Below are 18,152 nucleotides of genomic sequence, written 5' to 3'. Positions count from 1 at the left end.
TGATGGTGAGACTATAAGTGGGGAACAGACACATCCTTGGGGAAGAACAAAAACATCCTCTCACCCACAAAATAGTTTGGGTTAAAGACCAAATGCTTCTGTCATGACAATGGAGTACAGGGTGTGTATTTGGCCAGGTAAATATTTTTGTGAATTCTGTGTAGTCCCACATATGGCAGAACAAGGTCTCTTACGAAGAGACAGGAATAGGATAGTAAAGAAATAATTGAAAACAGCTCATCAATGATATGGAGATGCTGTGCCTGAAACTCTGGTGTCTTTTTAATTTCTGGCAGTATTTGGAAGGTTAAAAAAAATGTTTTTTCCACTACCTGGATTCATCCATTCTCCACTTAAGTAGAAAGTGTTCATGATAGACCAATGGCACATGTCCAGATTTGATCCTCAAAGATTCTATGGGGAGCACATCTAACCCCGAAAATGTCCTGGTGTCCATAAACTTCATCCATGCACACAGCTACATGTACTTCTCATTTATTCTGAAGAAATCTCCAGGCCAACGTTGGTAGGCAAATCGAGCATCAGTGTAGGAACAAGTGTGAGCCATTCTCAAACCCAGGTTGTACCATGTCAAATTTGATCCCAAAGTATTTGAAGTCTGCAGAAGAGATTTATACTCTGGTCTTTGCACCAAAGTGCAACATTACAAAGTTTGATCTGAATGAGACACCTCTGAACCATGTTGTACAAGAACATCTTGTCAAATTCTTTAATCAACACTGTAAAACAGGCAACTGTGTAAAAGATATTGGAGAAAGAGGGGTGAAGATAAACATCACATTACAATCTGTAAACAAAGTGTCCTAGTGAATCCTGCTTCTGAATTAACTCTGTCCAGTTTAGCTTAAAAAGTTGAATAGTAAAAATGTGCTCAGACTTTGCAACAACGAATCTGTCACGGTGTGTTAACACACCAATGGAGGAGAAAGCCAAATAATGGCTCACTTAAGACACTTAACTTACATACGGTTTTGGTCTGGTTTGTTATATAACTAGTTTACACAAAAAGAGCATATTTGTGCTTAAGCCTCGCAATAAATGAGGCACACAGTTGATGTCCAAAGAAAAGCTATTTGTACCTTTAAAGGGTACAGAAAACTTGACTCTCAGTGAGTCAAACCACTAGAAATGCATTGCCAATATACATCAATAACTATCTCCATCTATTTAAAACACATTTAAGCCTTTTTAATTTTTAAGAATTTATGAGTAGGGTTTTTCTTTTAGCATATTTGAAAGGAAATCTCATTTGTAAAATAATTTGCACTGAGAAAGAAAATGACTGTTTCACATGGATAAGGCAAAGAAATGAGACAGTCACATACCAGAGATTTCTAGCCGAAGGAAATAGGTATCTACCCTGCTCTGGTGTCTCTTGCTTCATATCCGTTTCCACAGTAGTGCCACATAAATACATGTGTGCATATTTTGGGAGGGGGAGGGGTAATAGCTCAGGCTGACTTTAAATTTCCCATGTATTCTTTGTACCAACAAAGAACAGTCTGCTGTACTAGCACTAGACCCACACTAGATGTATAGATTCAAGACAGTTACCTCCCATTTACCTAGTTGGACATGAAAAATGTTTCCAGAGGTATATTTAGATAGATGCATGCCAATACATGGTCTGAAAAATATGTTGGATCCCAGAAGTTACTGCTACCTAGACTGAAACCAGTGGGGGGGGGGGCAACCTCTCCCAATATATCATGGACCATTAATGCTGACTAATCCAGGATGACCAAGGAAATCATTTCCTCTCTTACACAACTCTCCTTAATTGAATGGGAATATGTACTGGATCCATTCCCAGTGAATTAACCCGTAATTTAATCAAGGTCCACACAGGAAATCCCTCTTTCTCTCCTAAAATATGGATTGACTGTTCTCGATGTATTATTACTTTTAGGTGACTTCAGCCACTCTTCCTCCACAGCACCACCAAGTACCTTTTGCAATCATCACACAGGTGAATTCAATTAGAAATAGGTACCTAAATCAAACCCTTGATTAAATTTACAAACTTATTTTCTCTATGTGGCAGGGTAGCCATGGAGTCACAAATTCTTTCGAACTCCGCTCTACTCAGTTGCATATGCAACGTGGCACACATGGGTGCTCATTACAGTGTGTCTGAACCCAGTCAATGGGCTGGTTTGCATGATCAAAACTGCCCACCATGGGTTAAGTGCTGGCATGTGCCAGCCAGCATTTTGCAAATTCCACCCTCGACCAGGGATTGTCATGTTGTCTAAACCCAGACATTGTGGGATAAGTAAATCTCTCATAAGATTTATGATTTAAGGTAGCATGGTCTGTTGTCGGGTTATGCGAGGGTTGTTTAATCCTTGCATAACCCATAATGGCTGGGTTTGGACGACACAAATTGCCAGTTGGAGGTTGAATATGCAAAATGCCAGCTGGCACACACCATGGCTTATACAATCCACAGGGGGCTGTTTGCTCATGCAAACTAGGCCAATGCTTTAACTGCAGTAGCTACAGCAATAAACTGGCTGTCTCAGTCCACTCTTCAACCAAGGGTATATAGAGATGGATATTTTCTGTGGACACATTACTGGTGTTGAGTGGAGGTGTCATATCACTAAAAATCATGGAGGGCAGCTGCCCCCTGTGATGACTAAGTTGCTTAAAAGTACAGTGAAGCAATTTCATCAGGGTAAGAGACATCCAATTCATCCTAAAGTTCCTGCCATTTCAAACTGAAATAGAGGTTTCAGCATTTGAATATAGAGTTGATTAGGGTCCATTGTGACTAATAGCCCCAGTTACAATCTATCCCAGTTCCTAGAATCTGTCCCATGAAGTATATTCTGTCCTGCATGTGTTCTATTTACCATGCCCATTGCCTATGTTAGCACAATTGCTATTATGTATTTACTACAACATTACTTTCCAAATTTTTAAAGCAAAATTAATTTCTATATGTTATGTATGTAAAACATAAGCAGTAAGTTTCTGATATCCAAGAAATGCATACTTAAATCAAGCAGTGGGAAAAGGGCTTTGAATCCTAATTAAAATTTTGATCTTTCTTTAAAAATTGGGTAAAACATTAGGCTATCTAAACATCAAAACTGAGTTTAAATTAGAGGCCCTAGAACAACCAAGATTAACATAATACTGATATTTTGAATCTGAGTTGAAATGCTTGGAGTTGCAAAGTTCCAGTTAATCTTATTTGATCAAACCTATAAAATGCAGTCCGCAATGCCGCAGCCACTGTCCCTTCAACCAACTACAATGTTTCAGCAAAGTTACATAGTGAATAGTCGCACTGGTCGTTAACAAGCTACCCACTTCTACTCAAAATATGTTAACTAACAAACTCCGTTTTAATTTCCTTCAGCTTTATACGTCACACATAGGATTTGTAAACTTCAAAAGCGTGGCAATATCAAAGAAAATTGCATGCTCTGTTAACAATACCATATCTAAATCCCTGAATAGGAATCTATGTTTTTATTCTAAAAAAAAAAGTTGACAGGGTGATCTAATAGCTCAATGACTTGTTGAGGTTGGGTGTTTTTTTTAAAAAAGACACAGGTTCATATATAATCAACAACTAAAGCAATTAATGAAAAAGTGGTTTGCATCAATGAGCTAGAATGCACTGCACACTTAGGAGTGGGAAGTCATTTTAAGCCAATACTTGTGAAATTATGAGCAACTGGCTTCTTTTATCACTGTTTATGCATATGGCTGACATTACACAGAACGGGATCAACAGAATTTTCTGTGCACATTATTTAGTAGAGTCTGTTACTGTTGTATTGTTAACATATCCCATATGCATGGTTATGTACACAATAGTCAAAAGGTCTGTGAAATTACTCTGTTTTCCAAGCTCATGTTTAGCACTACAGTGTGGGATTAAGTTATAATGGAATTCATAAGTCGTGATGAAAGTTCTGCCTAGTGATAACTAGAGGGCAGTTTGTCATTTAGAACTAAGAACTGCTCATATCTTAGACACAATCATGGTGCAAACGGGGAGATTAATGTATTGATTCTAGACCTTACTGCACTCTCTACAAGATGTCAGTTGTTATAATGCAATCTTATGGAAAAGCAGCAACTCCAGTGGAGCGTTTGCTATTTCAACTAGCAATGTTCATCTCAGACACCCAGCCCCATTCTTCAGCAATGCATTTCTGCACAGAAGGTTCTTCGCCTGGTATGCTGACAGATCAATATAGAGGTCTCTTCAAAGAGGAATGCAGTTTTCTTTTCAGCTTCCAGGTTTCAAGATGCATCTCTGCACTGGCTGATTAATTAACATGGAAAACAATCCAAGGAAAACGAGTACAGTCTGATTCAAAACCGATTGAGTGCATTTGTTACCAGTTTGGACCCAATATACAAACAAGTAAAAGCATACAAAAAACAAGTGCGATGAGGTGACAGGAATGCCATGAAGTTGAAGGGCACAGTTCCACCAGCTACTTTTCACAGTGTTTTCTGATGCCCATTTACAGAGGGCTTTGCTGTCTCAGAGTCTCTTGCATTGTGCGAGAGATGAAGTTTGTCTAAACCTGCAGAATAGAGAAAGTCAATGTAAAAATTCTGTTTCATTTCTAACATGTATGAGTATTTAAATACCACAGTAGTCAATGTTCAAATACATAAATAACGGAAGGTTTTGTATGTGAAGACCTTTATTTGAGAAAATAAGAGTCAAACTAGACATGTTTATTCTCCCAGCATTTTAACAAGTCTACAAATAAATTTTAACTTGGTGTTTTAAATTAGTAATTTTGCATTGCTGCTGTTTTTATCTGGCTGAGCTTTTATATTGTATTTTATATTATGGTTTTATACTGTTGTTTTATACTTTGAATGTTTTTAATTTTTGTGAACCTCCCAGAGAGCTCTGGCTATTGGGCGGTATAGAAATGTCATTAATAAATAAATAATAAATAAATAAAAATGATTATAGATGTGCAGTGGACATCAAAAACCGCAGCTGTGCATCTGGCTGCTCCCGTCCCATTACCTTGTAGAACATACTTCATGTTATGACATCATAATGTTTTCCTTTCCTCACCCCTGGCTGCTGATGGTGGGGGAAAGCAGAATATCATGATACAAGGTACTATTAGTCATCACTCCCATAGGAGTGTACTTCTGGATTCAGTCCTGAGCCTGGATGCCCAGGTTTCGGCGGCGGCCAGGAGTGCATTTGCACAGTTAAAGCTAGTGCGCCAGCTGCACCCGTTCCTAGAGTTGTCGGACCTGGCCACAGTGATACATGCCTTAGTTACATTCTGACTGGATTACTGTAACGCGCTCTACGTGGGACTTCCTTTGAAGACTGTTCGGAAACGTCAGCTGGTTCAAAGAGCTGCAGCCAGATTGCTGACCAGGGCTGGTTACAGGGAGCACACAACTCCCCTGTTAAAACAGCTCCACTGGCTTCCGGTCTGTTTCCAGGCACAATTCAAAGTACTGGTTATGACCTATAAAGCCCGATATGGCTCGGGTCCAGGTTATCTGAAAGACCATCTTCTCCCTTATGAGCCTGCCCGTGCTTTGAGAACTTCTGGGCAAGCCCTTCTTTCAGTCCCACCATCTTCACAGGCACGCCTGGTGGGAACATGAGAGAGGGCCTTCCCGGTGGCTTCTCCAGTGCTCTGGAACTCTCTTCCCGGGGAAGCTAGACTGGCTCCCTCCTTGATGTGCTTTCGGAAGCAGGCAAAAACTGCTTTGTTCCAGCAGGCCTTTGGCAAATAATCTGGGCCTCTGTCTATGTTAAGGACTTGTAAAATCGTAGTGTATTTTAAATGCTTAATGTTTTAAAATTGTAATATATTTAATATATTTTTAACTTTTGTATATTTCTTTTCATAGGTTTTAAAATGTATATGTTTTAAATTTTGTAAGGCCACCTTGAGGCCCAGTATTGGGCAAAAGTCAGGATATAATAATAATAATAATAATAATAATAATAATAATAATAATAATAATAATATAATAGCCAGCCCATGTTTTCAAGATACTCAGGAGAGGCCCTTATTTCTGTCCTGCCAAAATCTGAAGCATGTTGGGTGGGAACACAGCCTTCTCTGCTGTGGCACCCCAGCTGTGGAATGAGCTCCCTAAGGAGGTTTGCTTGCCACCTACATTATATGCTTTTAGACACCAGGTGAAGACCTTTTTATTCTCCCAGCATTTTAACAGCTTATAAATAAATTTTAACTTGGTGTTTTAAATTTGTAATTTTGCATTGCTGCTGTTTTTATCTGGTTGAGCTTTTATATTGTATTTTATATTATGGTTTTATACTGTTGTTTTATACTTTGAATGTTTTTAATTTTTGTGAACCTCCCAGAGAGCTCCGGCTATTGGGCGGTATAGAAATGTAATAAATAAATAAATAAATAAATAAACATGAGAGAACTTCTTCTCAGTGGCTGCTTGCCTAAGGAGGCCTCTCTAGCCCCATCTCGGATGATCTTTCACTAGCAAACCAAGATTTTTTTTCAAGCAGGCCTTACAACCTGACTTATTATGCATAATCTATATATGTTGCAATTAGATTAAATATTTGTTACTTTATTCATTTTATTGGTGTGTTTTACCTGCCTTGATTGCATGTTCATTTTGCAGTTTACTTTTGTTTTATTGTTATCCACCTTGAGCACCATTTGGTAGAAAGCCAGGATGCAAACGTAACAAAATAAATAATTTTCTTCAAAGGAATAAAATAAGAACATAAGAGCCATGCTGGATCAGACCAAGGGTCCGTCTAGTCCAGCACTCTGTTCACACAGTGGCCAACCAGCCATCGGCCAGGGGTGAACAAGCAGGACATGGTGCAACAGCACCCTCCCGCCCATGTTCCCCAGCAACTGGTGCACACAGGCTTACTGCCTCGGATACTGGAGGTAGCACATAACCATCGGGGCTAGTAGCCGTTGATAGCCTTCGCCTCCAGGAATTCATCCAACCCTCTTTTAAAGCCATCCAAATTGGTGGGCATCACTACATCTTGTGGTAGTGAGTTCCATAATTTAACTATGCGCTGTGTGAAGAAGTACTTCCTTTTATTTGTCCTGAATCTCCCACCAATCAGCTTCATGGGATGACCCCAGGTTCTAGTATTTTGAGAGAGGGAGAAAAATGTCTCCCTTTCCAAATTCTCCATACCATGCATAATTTCGGACACCTCTATCATGTCTCCCCTTAGCCTCCTTTTTTCCAAGCTAAACAATCCCAGTTTAAGAACTAGACTGGGATTGTTTAGCTTGGAACTCAACAGAACTCAAGCATCACAGAACTATTCCTCACATATATCTTTCCATACCAGTTAGGTAGAGAGGCAATAATGGTGAAATCCTATGCATGTTGAGACAGGAAAAAAGTCCAGCATAGCTGGCTGGACATTTCTGGGAGGTGTAGGACTGTTTTTTGTGTCAACATGCATAGGATTGCATCCTAGATGGTTGATTTGACCCAAGTTGCACAAAAGAAAAATGGAAATCCATACCAGTTAAGTTATTCTCCTTAGTACAATCTGATCACTATAATTCTAGAAAGACAAGTTAAACTTAAATCGTGTAAAATATGAGTATCACAAAAGGAAAAGAACATGTTACCTAATGCTTTGAGGAGCTCTTCTCTAACTGCAGAGGTGAACTTTCTAACCAAACACAGGGTTGTCATAATGGCAAAGAGCAGATTGTAAGATAGCACAATGTAGAAGTTTCCTAACCAGTTAAATCTTCCGAAGTCTCCCAAGAGATCAAACCTGGTAATGCCTGGGGGAGGGAGGGAGGAGAGGAACATGACTGATTCAGAAAAATGTCAGACTGAGGGGGATATTTGTTTTAACTATGAAAAAAGATCTAGTACTTCGTGCATAACTCTTTTACATATAATTTAAATCACTGGTGATCATTATTAAAGCTACATGGCTACATTATTAAAAATGCTATATAGCATTTTAAACAAGACACTACTTGGTTTAATACTGTATATTTTATATTTGCATGAGAATTTGTAATTGTAAAATATGCCCACTGGAATAGGAAAAAAAAGATTTGTTCCAGCAATAGAATTCCTTGTTTATGCTCCTGCCAAGCAGGAGCATAAAGAAAAGATTTGAAAACAAGCTCAGAAAACCTGCCCAGCACAATGTCTTCCTAGACATTTCAAAAAGGAACACGATGTCATCAGCCTCTTAAGCCACTAACACAATGCTGCAACGCTTGTAAAGCTCCATCTTGCATTCAAATAAATGATTAAGAGTTATTTTAAAACAGGTGAATTAATTTTCCCATTTGCCTTTCCCATCACAGCAACAGCCTTGCTGCTTTTATCATCCAGAAACGTGCTTTATAATACTATGAAAAGCTTCTATGAATCTGTTTAACTTTTTCCTCCCTTTTCATCTATCCAGTGCCACTGGGCATAACATCTAATGTGGTGCATGTTGATATTTTGCAAGGCACAACATGACTCACTGTACCCTAATACACTCCATTAATCCTGTTTGGACAGCTGTGTCTGTGCATTTGTTAGCTGTGTTTTTAACTGTTCATCTTTTCAGTTTTCATTCTTCCCTTTATCTCTATGGCAAACGATATAGGAATTTCATTTGTGGGCCTCAGAGAAGAAAGTAGGGAGTGTTGCTATTAATTTGTTTTCTGTGAAGCAACAACTGAACCAAGCATGTATACTATATTGATTTTTATTGTTTTTTCTGTTGGTATTTTCTACAAACACTGCATCTTCATGTCAGCACATTGTGAAAAGGCAAAGGGATCTGCTCGCTATAGAAAACAAAACTAAAAATCACCAGTGCTCATGACCAGAAGCCTTTAGGTGTGCCTGTAAAGTAGTCTTAGATCTTGTTTTGCCCTTATTTTCTGCATTAGTCTAACAAAAATCCCAATGAGTTCCATCAGAAGCTTCCAGTCATTAAGGCAAAATGTTTTCCATTTAGATTTCATTTCAATATATTTATTAAATAATTACATTTGTATCCCACACCGTTTAAAAGGTTTAGAAAGCCCCAGAAGTCTAAAAAGAAAATGTAAAAGATGTGGCACCAGGCAAGCCTCCTTGAGAAGGCATTCTGGGGATGGGACAAAGGCTCTGTCTTCAGTCACAACCCATCATGTCTCAGAAGGCCAGGAAACCATGGGAGAAGCTCAGACTATAACTTCATGTGACTATGTGGGGGGAACGCAGTCCTGGCCTGCAAATGGCTTAAAAGGAAAGCAGCAGCACACTGATCTAAGCTCAGAATCTGACTAGAAGCCAGTGCAGCTTCTTCCAGCACAGGCTAATATGAACCCACCACCCAGCCCCAGTTGGCCTTGCAGCTATATCCTAAAGTATCTGTAGTTTCTGGACTGCATTATAGTGGTTCAAATATATTGGTTGCAGCTACTTTTCAAATACCATAATGAAGAGGCCATATGCTATACAAATAATTTCTTCAGATCTTCTATTTTGGCTAAGAGAAAGTGGCTTTACACCAAGGCCAACTGATTAGGTTCATGGGTATAAAGGAACTTGAAGCTGGGTCAACCCCGTACAAGTTCCTGTAAGCCAGATTCTGGCTGGACATCAGGAAAAACTTCCTGATGGTTCAAGTAGTACGACAATGGAACCAATGACCTAGGGAGGCAGTGGTCTCTCCTGCACTAGAGGCAATCAAGATGCAACTGGACAGCCATCTGTCAGGTATGCTTTAAAGTGGATTCCTGCATTGAGCAAGAGGTTGGACTCAATGGCCTTATAGGCCCCTTCCAACTTCACTATTCTATGAAATCCAGAGCTACCCAGTGTACTACAATGGTTTTCAAACTGCACTCTTGGACAAGATTGATTATTGGTATTCCTTTGAATCTGATTTCAGCACTGAAATCCCTTGGTCACCCTGACATCTGAGAAGGACAGAAGACTGTGATTCTGTTAATTCCGGGGACTAATGCTCAGTTCTTTGACAAGGTTATATCTTGTCTCCACCGGTTTAAGAGGTCCAGCATGTTGTGTAACATTCATTTAAGACATTCATACTGTACCTAGATTTTCTTTCCTAAAAATATGACTGAATCAATTTACTGTTCTGTAGCTGTGACATCAAATGGAAAACAGTTCAAAACAGATTCTCTAAATAAAACTTACCCAACGTTCTTGACATAACTGGCAAAGCTGAACTGAGGACTAATATAGAAACGCAGTTCCCAATTATCTGTTGGGGAAAAGATGCTATTTCAATTAAAACCAATGACATTGATGAGGTCTGAATATCAACTGCTGCATTTACTAAGTGGAGAATGCAAAACACACCAGCTTTTACTGATTTGATTGATTTTACAGCCCGGCCACCTCAAAGGCTTAGGGTCTCTTGCTCTAGCTGCACACCAAAGGGACCTTGGCCTACGCTGTATTATGTAAGCATAAAGAAAGCATCTTAGGACCAATTTCAGTCACCAATGCTTTTAAACATAACACTGTTTTGGTTATGTCAGCAAGTCCAAGCATTTGCTATGTGGGTTCAGGTTTCAACCTCTCTGCATCGAAGACGACCCAACAGTTATGACTGCACTTGGTCTCTGTGTCAAAATGAACACCCAGTTGGCCTTGCAGTTCCTTAACTCAGGGGAATCTGAATGTCTATGATAAGAATTCCAGGGCAAAAGATGAGATGCCAAAAATCAGTAACGGGTTTCTTCTTGCATGTCAGAGTAGGGTAGTGGCCAAATGCACACAGCATTATCATCAGCATTATCATCATCATCATCATCAAATAGTTATAAGTAGAGATGGAAAGAATGGACCTTATCTGGTTTGTGTCCACTTCACATCCATTTTTAAAATTAGAAAAAAATCCTAAATTTAAAATTATATGTTTTAAAAAATGTACTTTGGAGAACGTTCAAAGGGCCCCCTTTATGTTTTTCCTCTCTCTTTCTTTACAGACTCAAGGAGCTAGAAAGAATGATGCCTGCTGTGCTCCAGAATGCAGCTGTACACGTCATCACATGCTGTCACTTCCTGGTAATTGTACAGAGAAAAAGATGGCTGCTTCCATTGATAAATGGCTACAATTACCCAGGAAGGAACAGCACGTGATGACATACAGCTGCTTCCTGGCACTACTCTTTCAAGTTGCTCCAAGCAGCTAGATTTGCAAAAAATAAAGAATTCTTTTTAAAGGCATCCTACAGACCACCTCATAAAACTGTAGGTAGTTGGCAATGTGTGGCAGAAATGTTCATAGAACTGTGAACTAATCCACATATGTTCCAATCCAAGCCCTAGTCTGTAAGGTGCAAATCAGCAAAGTTCGTTCCAAAAAAACAGAGCAAGTGAAATCCTCAAGCATCTCAACTTATACAGTGCCTAAAATGTTCTAAGCACTGTAGAGAGTTTAAAAGATAAGACAGTACCTTCCTGCAAGCTCACAATCTAATAGATACAATACAAAAGGCCACTCCTAGAAGTCACACCTAGAAGCACTCCCATGCTCAGGATTGATACACTAATAATGGACAACTTAAATGAGTAATGTCAAGAATCATATATAACAGCTGCAAACTCTACCTTAAGAATTCATTTCTTCAGTTTTGCAAAGGTATAAATATATGGCTGCCCTTATCAAACCTATAGGCACAGATTAGCTCTTGCATATTCATTTCTCAATGGCTTCTTAAAAAATCAATATTCTTATTACATTTTCAAAATAGACAAAGCAAGACAAGCAAACCAGTACAACTCATCATTAACCTGAAACAATGATTACACATCAAAATTTCTAAGCATAAATATAGTTTTGTGCAAGAAATATACTAATATGAAGATGGAGAGCAAGGGAGTCAAGCAACAGAAGCTCAGGTCCGGCTCCAACTAGACTGTCCTGTTTCCCACAGGGACATCTACCAGCAACTGCCCTTGTTTTTTAAACTGTATTTTGATATTACTTGTAAGCCACCTTTGAAAGTTCTTGGTTTTAAAAGCGAGCTATAAATAGCTGAGGTAAATAAATAAGATTATTGCTCTGTTCCATCAAACAGGAAAACAATCTTGAGGGTTCCCGCATGAAGTCTAAACACAAATACTTTGCAAAACTTTAAGTGCATGTCATTGGCTTACAATTTGTTTCCCACCCACCCACCCCAAAAAATGTTGTACATGAAAGGGGTGAGCAAACATAATGGGACTACTCAACAGTTTTAATCAAGGATCTTCTATACTGTTTACTTTCCCACTTCCAAGAATTCCTGGCAAGTTGAAAGCAAATCCCCCCACCCCCACGCCACGTCTTGGAATACAATGAGGACCTTTTAAAGAAAGAAAGAAAGAAAGAAAGAAAGAAAGAAAGAAAGAAAGAAAGAAAGAAAGAAACTCAAAAAATGGTAAATTAAACAGAATCCCTTCTGGTTGTATATTTTGCTCTATATATGGGAATATCTTTTTAATGTGTATTAAATTCAGTACTAATTCTTTTAAAGCCACCATAAACGTTTTGGGAAGTCAGAGTACCCTCAGAATGAAAAGTGTTGCTTTATAGAGCCAGTTCCTATTTAGTTATTCAAATTGAATGAATTTGCCTGCAATACTTGCAGCAACCAAATTCTTTGCATTACAAACATGCTCTTCAAGTATAGTCTGCACAATCAAAGTTACACATCAGCAATAAATTTCCCTTTGGAGAGGGGGAAACCCCTTCACCAGATTTTCTATGGCTAGTTAACAAGCTCTGCAATTTCAGGCTTTCCCCAAGTGCATGGATGCCATCCAAACTAAACAGGGCACATCATTCCTTGCTTTCCTTCCTTTCTGCCTCAGTCCCATTCAGCAGTCTGAAAATCTTCCCATTTGTTTACACAAGTTACAAATACGAATCGCCACCAATGAGCCATTCACAGTAATTGCCATTGGAGAAAGTCAGGTTTGCCTTGGATGGCAGAAGGAAGAAGGCATAACCATCTCAGACTTCTTACCTACCTTTGTCATTGTTGTGTCATCCTTCCTGGGAGTGAAATCTCCAAAAAAGCGTAGGCTATAGAAGCCAACGACAGAGGAGACCATAAGATAGCTGTGAGAATTAAGGAAAAAAAGAAGCCCTAAAGAATGCAAGTTTCAGACTCCTAGAAGTCTTAAGCACCACAAAGTGGGTGAGTGGGGGTGGGGGGAGAGAAACAACAACCACTTTTGAGAGCATGGGAATGGCTGACCTGTCATTTTCTCTTTTAGGCAAGCGCCTTAGTAAATTAGCAGCGTCCCAGAAAATTAGACAGAATACTTGTTAACAGACAGGAACTTCTACTGAAAGAAAGGATACAAAATCAAAATGATCTCGAGTGCTGCTCCCACGAAACCAAATGTGGATAGAGAGGCATTTCCTATGCCAGGCCCCTGCAAGATTTTTTTAAAAAAATGTATTACACAGAGAGTGCTATTCTTTTCGTCCTACAAAAATGCTGAGTGCCTTGGACAAAAGTAGCAAAGCGAAGTGTTATGAAGAATCTTATTCTGCTAATGTTTATGCTAAGGAAAGCTTAACCAGAATTACACACAATGCCAAGGCTATAAATATGAACCAGACATTCCAAAATAGAATTCTTATTTCACCAATATAAGCTACATTCAAATACTTTATTGTGGGCATCCAGAACATATATCAAAACGCACAAATGATTTGATGGAAATCAAAAGTAATTGTATGGAGAAATGGCAAAAAATTAAAACAGCTTGACCTATTGGCTAGTGGAATTACTACAACAAAAACACCTCTTTCTAAACCATTCAATAGAGTAAGAGAAAAGTCTCAACAACCAGAATCTAATGAAGTGATAGGACTGTTTAACCTTACTGCTGATATGGTCTCTGCTGCTAAAGAGACAAGACATTTCAAACAGCTTTTTTCAGCAGTGGGAATAGTTATGGTGACTTCTACTAAAGATCTAGCTGTGTGCATTGTTAACTTGTGCACACATGCTGATGCTTCAGGCTATGGAGTTTAAGAGTTTTTCTGTTACTCTATTTAGATGTTCCATGCTCCAAAGCATGTGTGAAGCACCCTTGAGAACGTATATTATGTGAAAACATGGCTGCATGACTGCTATCAAGATGAGTCAGGGACAGAATTCTTCCTTTTAAAGACAGGCCTCTAAGACTGCAATTCTATATCCATTTTCCTGGATGTAAGATCTACTGAATACAATGGGACTTACTTCTGAGTAGACATGTACTGGACTGTGCTGCAGTTAAAATCACACACACAAAAAATACTTTACCCTTGAGCCCTTTGGCATTGCAGTTTCATCAACCAACAGGCAAAGAATATTGCAAGCAACTAAGAGGACTGAGATTGCCTACAAAAGAAGCAAAAACATTGAGTCATTAGTAAAGGTTGTATTTCACACCAATGGGCTTTTTTATTATTTTAACAGAAAAATTACCTCTGTATTGGAGAAGAAAGACAAAGAAACAGCAATTTCTTATATTTCTGATACTCACTTTACACATGTATATGAACTAGATCACTAACCTCAAGATGACAGGTGGGTTTTAAGCAATCGGAGGAAATGAGAGTTTACCGTTTCAATTAGCAGCAATATCATCACAGCTGGATACACAAGATTCCTCTCCCATGCCGAAGCCTTTTTCCGTCGCTCTTTAAGAGGAAAATAAGTAAGCTTGCTATCTTACGATGGCCTGAGATAAACATTGTCTTTTCTTACTTTGAACATTAGAAGCTCTCTAAGATGAATCTCAACCACACAACTAAAAGCAGTCCCAAGAATACTGGAAACAGGACTGCTGTGAAACTCAAGGCATCTTCCTAGCCTATCCATGGTTTCTTGGGGGACTTGTAGATCAATCATCCTACCCTGCTAAGAAATAAACAGCACAGGTATACTCCACACATTATTAAATTGCCCCCAAGAATGACTGGTGAAGGCTTGAATGGGATTATTTTGAAGGCATCAGCAACTACTACCTATCTCTCCGGAATGTTCCCTCAAACAAGCTGATTTTGTATGCAAATACTTTATTGGGGAGCAGGTGTCAACCCCTCTCATAATATTCAAATCCGAGGTCATCAAATTAAATTGAAAAGTAGGAGATTCAGGACAGACAAAAGGAAGTACAATTCCACACAATTAAACTATGGAATTCATTACCACAAGATGTGCTGATGGCCACTAGTTTAAGATGCCGTTAAAGGAGGATTAGATGAATCCTTGGAGAATGAGACTTTCAGTGGCTACTAATCATGATGGCTATATATTACCTCCAGTATCAGAAGCAGAATTGGCAACCCCTGTGCAGCATTTTATGGTGAATACAAGCGGGAGGATGCTACTACCTTGATGCCCTGTTGTGTGATTCCAGGAAACAAAGAATTACAGGAAACAAGATTCTGGGCTACGCAGGCCTTTGGTCTGATTCAGCAAGGCTCTTCTTACGTTATAGTGACTGTGTCACTATATCCATCCATAAACAGATGGGACATGAATAAATAAAACACTGAACAAAACAGTTTAAAGCTATAAATATGTATTTACAGGACTGTGGACAGTTACATTAAAAAGACTTTCATGGTATTTACAACAAGATTGTCTTGGTAAGAAATTTATAGACATGCCTCTTTCACCATCTATAAAAAGTAATTTTATACTGAATTTAATATACATAGAACATTATACACACAGAAGGAGTGATGTAGCTACCCAATTTTGTCTTCATGCCCTTCACATTATTCAGTTCCTGTTCCAGTTGCTTTGTGTTGTACTCCATTGGAGAAGATACCCCTATTGAAGTACAAAGACATGGTCATTGAGTTATGACTACTAAAACAATCCTTGAGTAACACACTACTATTTTGCACACTACGACGTGATTATGAGAACTACAGATGAGCTCACCACGAAGTATACATGTCTTCTGCAACAAATCTGCAATATCACTGATAAGTCCAATGAGATTCCTTCTTACTTCTCCAGTTGTGCATGATATGAAGCACAAAGCAATACCGAATGATACTGGAGAAACCAAGAAGACAGCTTTTCAATAGCTGCATTTTGCACAATTTTGCCTTCGTGCTAAGTACTTTTACACAACTGCATGTTGCCACCATTTTGCCTCAAACTTACAAAGGAGCAGTGTGTCCTTTAAGGAAACAAGCTCTTAATCAGACAGGCTATTTGCATGGCCTCTGACACCAAAGGTAGCCTTATCATGAAGCAATATGAATTTACCAGCAGTGAGTAGGTTCAACGCAAGCCACAACCCGACTAGTATTTTAAAATGCTACCTTATTTTTATACTTCAAAACAATATAATATTTCAAAGCAGGAAACCACACATCCAGATATATCTAAAACGAAATGAGTTCTGATTCTATTTTCACTTTCTTTTCAGTCCAGAAGTAGTTGTGAATGAAGCTTACTTCCTCATAAAAAGAAGCCTCATAATTTATTATATGAGAATCTAGTTTATCTGTTAGTGCTAGGGAAACTGCAGTAAAAAGACAGTCTGATTAACATGCTTACATAGCAGAGATTTGCAAAATTCCCTGTAATAAAGTAATTTTAATATTTGATACTTGCAAAATTACTTGTAATAACATAATTTAATATGTATTTCTTCAAAATGAGTAAAGTGCATCTTTTTTTTCATCATATGTACAGTCAGGACCAGAACTATACCTTTATGACTGCTTGAGCTGATTTGGGTGCGTGCAATTCGTGTACCAAATGCAGGCATTTGAGGCCTTTTGCAGCCCTCCAATTTAATATTACTGTTTCTTAATGAAATCCTAGTATCCATAGTGCTAATCTTGTGAAAAATTGCAAACTGCATTTTCCCAAAAATGATGACTAAATTTTCAGTTCAAGAATATGAGTTGTATTCTGAATTTACATGGAAACATAGCATAAAGGGCAAGTGCCTCCAACCATTTTGCATAAAGAAAAAGGCCGTAGATCAAGAGGTGGAGCACAAACTGCGAATGCAAAAGGTCCCAGGTTCAGTCTCTGGCATCTCTACTTATAGACGGAGCTAGTAAAGACCTCAAAGAGCAGCTGCCCCTTTCGACTAATGAATAGCGGGCTGGGTGTCCAATGGACTCATTCAATATAAGGCAGCTCTGTGTATCCTAAATACAGGTGTCTGGATGCTTACCACGTACTCTGTATCTGCAGTAATTTTCACATCAATCTTGAAGGGAAATACATCAAATCTTTAATATTTACACTGACAACGAAATGACAGCTCTTACAACTTCCTCTGAGATGATAACAGGGCAATGCTAATCCCAATATTTTTCCAGAGAGCACAGCAACAGTTTAGAGCAATCAAATCAGATTTCTGAAAGACGGCACAAACTATTCAAAGCACTATAGCCTCTCAACTTTATTTCAAACAAGCACCAAAGTTTAATGTCTGCATTGTCTAGCCAATAAATCAAACTGGTAGACAGGACTTGTTCAGACTAGTCATGAAAAATTGGAAGGGATTCTCCAAGAAAACCACAAAGCAGCTCATTTAAGGTCAATTTAACAGTATTATTTTGTTTTTCTTCCAGCCCCAACATAATATTTCAGTACCTCAAAGGAAATTGTAGGAGTATCTATTTGCATTCCCTGTAGGTGATTGGCAGTTCAACACCAATTAGTTCAAAATTACACTGTTACTAGTGTGCAATAAAAACAACACCTTTCATCTTTCTTACATAGGTTAGAATACCTTCAGAGCCAATAACTTTGATCAAATAAGTATTTTTGATCCTGCCCCACCCGTCTCCTTGGATTCAGGAAAACTAATAGCTATGGGCAATGTTTCCTTTTTAATATAAAGAAGGTCCTGGCTTTATTCTTTTGGTGTAGGAATGATGGGGGTATTGAAATACAATATGCTAGAAACTCTTTTTCCATAGCTGTGTCTCTTCCATAACAAAACAGTTAATGCAGACCAACAATTATAGGGATGATTTTTTTCCTCTCTAATAACTTCCTGTGCCAATAAATTTATATAAAATTCACATGCTAAAGGTATAAGTGTTTTAATACCTTATACTACCTTTAAAAAGCAGATTTTTAAAAAGCAAAGGATTCATAATAAATTATGTTTTTGCCATTTGATTT

The 18,152-nt window shown here is 38.5% G+C and overlaps 1 protein-coding gene across 3 annotated transcripts in view; it reads right to left on the bottom strand.

Annotated features, from left to right (window-relative positions):
* Positions 1–703: 703 nt before the first annotated feature.
* The window catches only part of LMBR1 (limb development membrane protein 1), a 281,805-nt gene continuing 264,356 nt past the window's right edge, over positions 704–18,152 (bottom strand). For all 3 annotated transcript variants that reach the window (XM_063125954.1, XM_063125945.1, XM_063125963.1), the window contains 8 exons: positions 15,738–15,818; positions 14,601–14,677; positions 14,298–14,375; positions 13,343–13,416; positions 13,006–13,096; positions 10,180–10,246; positions 7,641–7,802; positions 704–4,577 (listed from right to left, as the gene is read on the bottom strand). In XM_063125954.1, coding sequence (XP_062982024.1) covers positions 4,492–4,577; positions 7,641–7,802; positions 10,180–10,246; positions 13,006–13,096; positions 13,343–13,416; positions 14,298–14,375; positions 14,601–14,677; positions 15,738–15,818 — 716 coding nt within the window. In that variant the 3' untranslated portion in view covers positions 704–4,491. The remainder of the gene's footprint in view (positions 4,578–7,640; positions 7,803–10,179; positions 10,247–13,005; positions 13,097–13,342; positions 13,417–14,297; positions 14,376–14,600; positions 14,678–15,737; positions 15,819–18,152) is intronic.

This window comes from Elgaria multicarinata, chromosome 1 (assembly GCF_023053635.1).
Source record: "Elgaria multicarinata webbii isolate HBS135686 ecotype San Diego chromosome 1, rElgMul1.1.pri, whole genome shotgun sequence".
NCBI classification, from domain to species: Eukaryota; Metazoa; Chordata; class Lepidosauria; order Squamata; family Anguidae; genus Elgaria; species Elgaria multicarinata.
The sequence above is the reverse complement of the archived record's forward strand: the minus strand, read 5'-3'. Positions and strand labels throughout refer to the sequence as shown.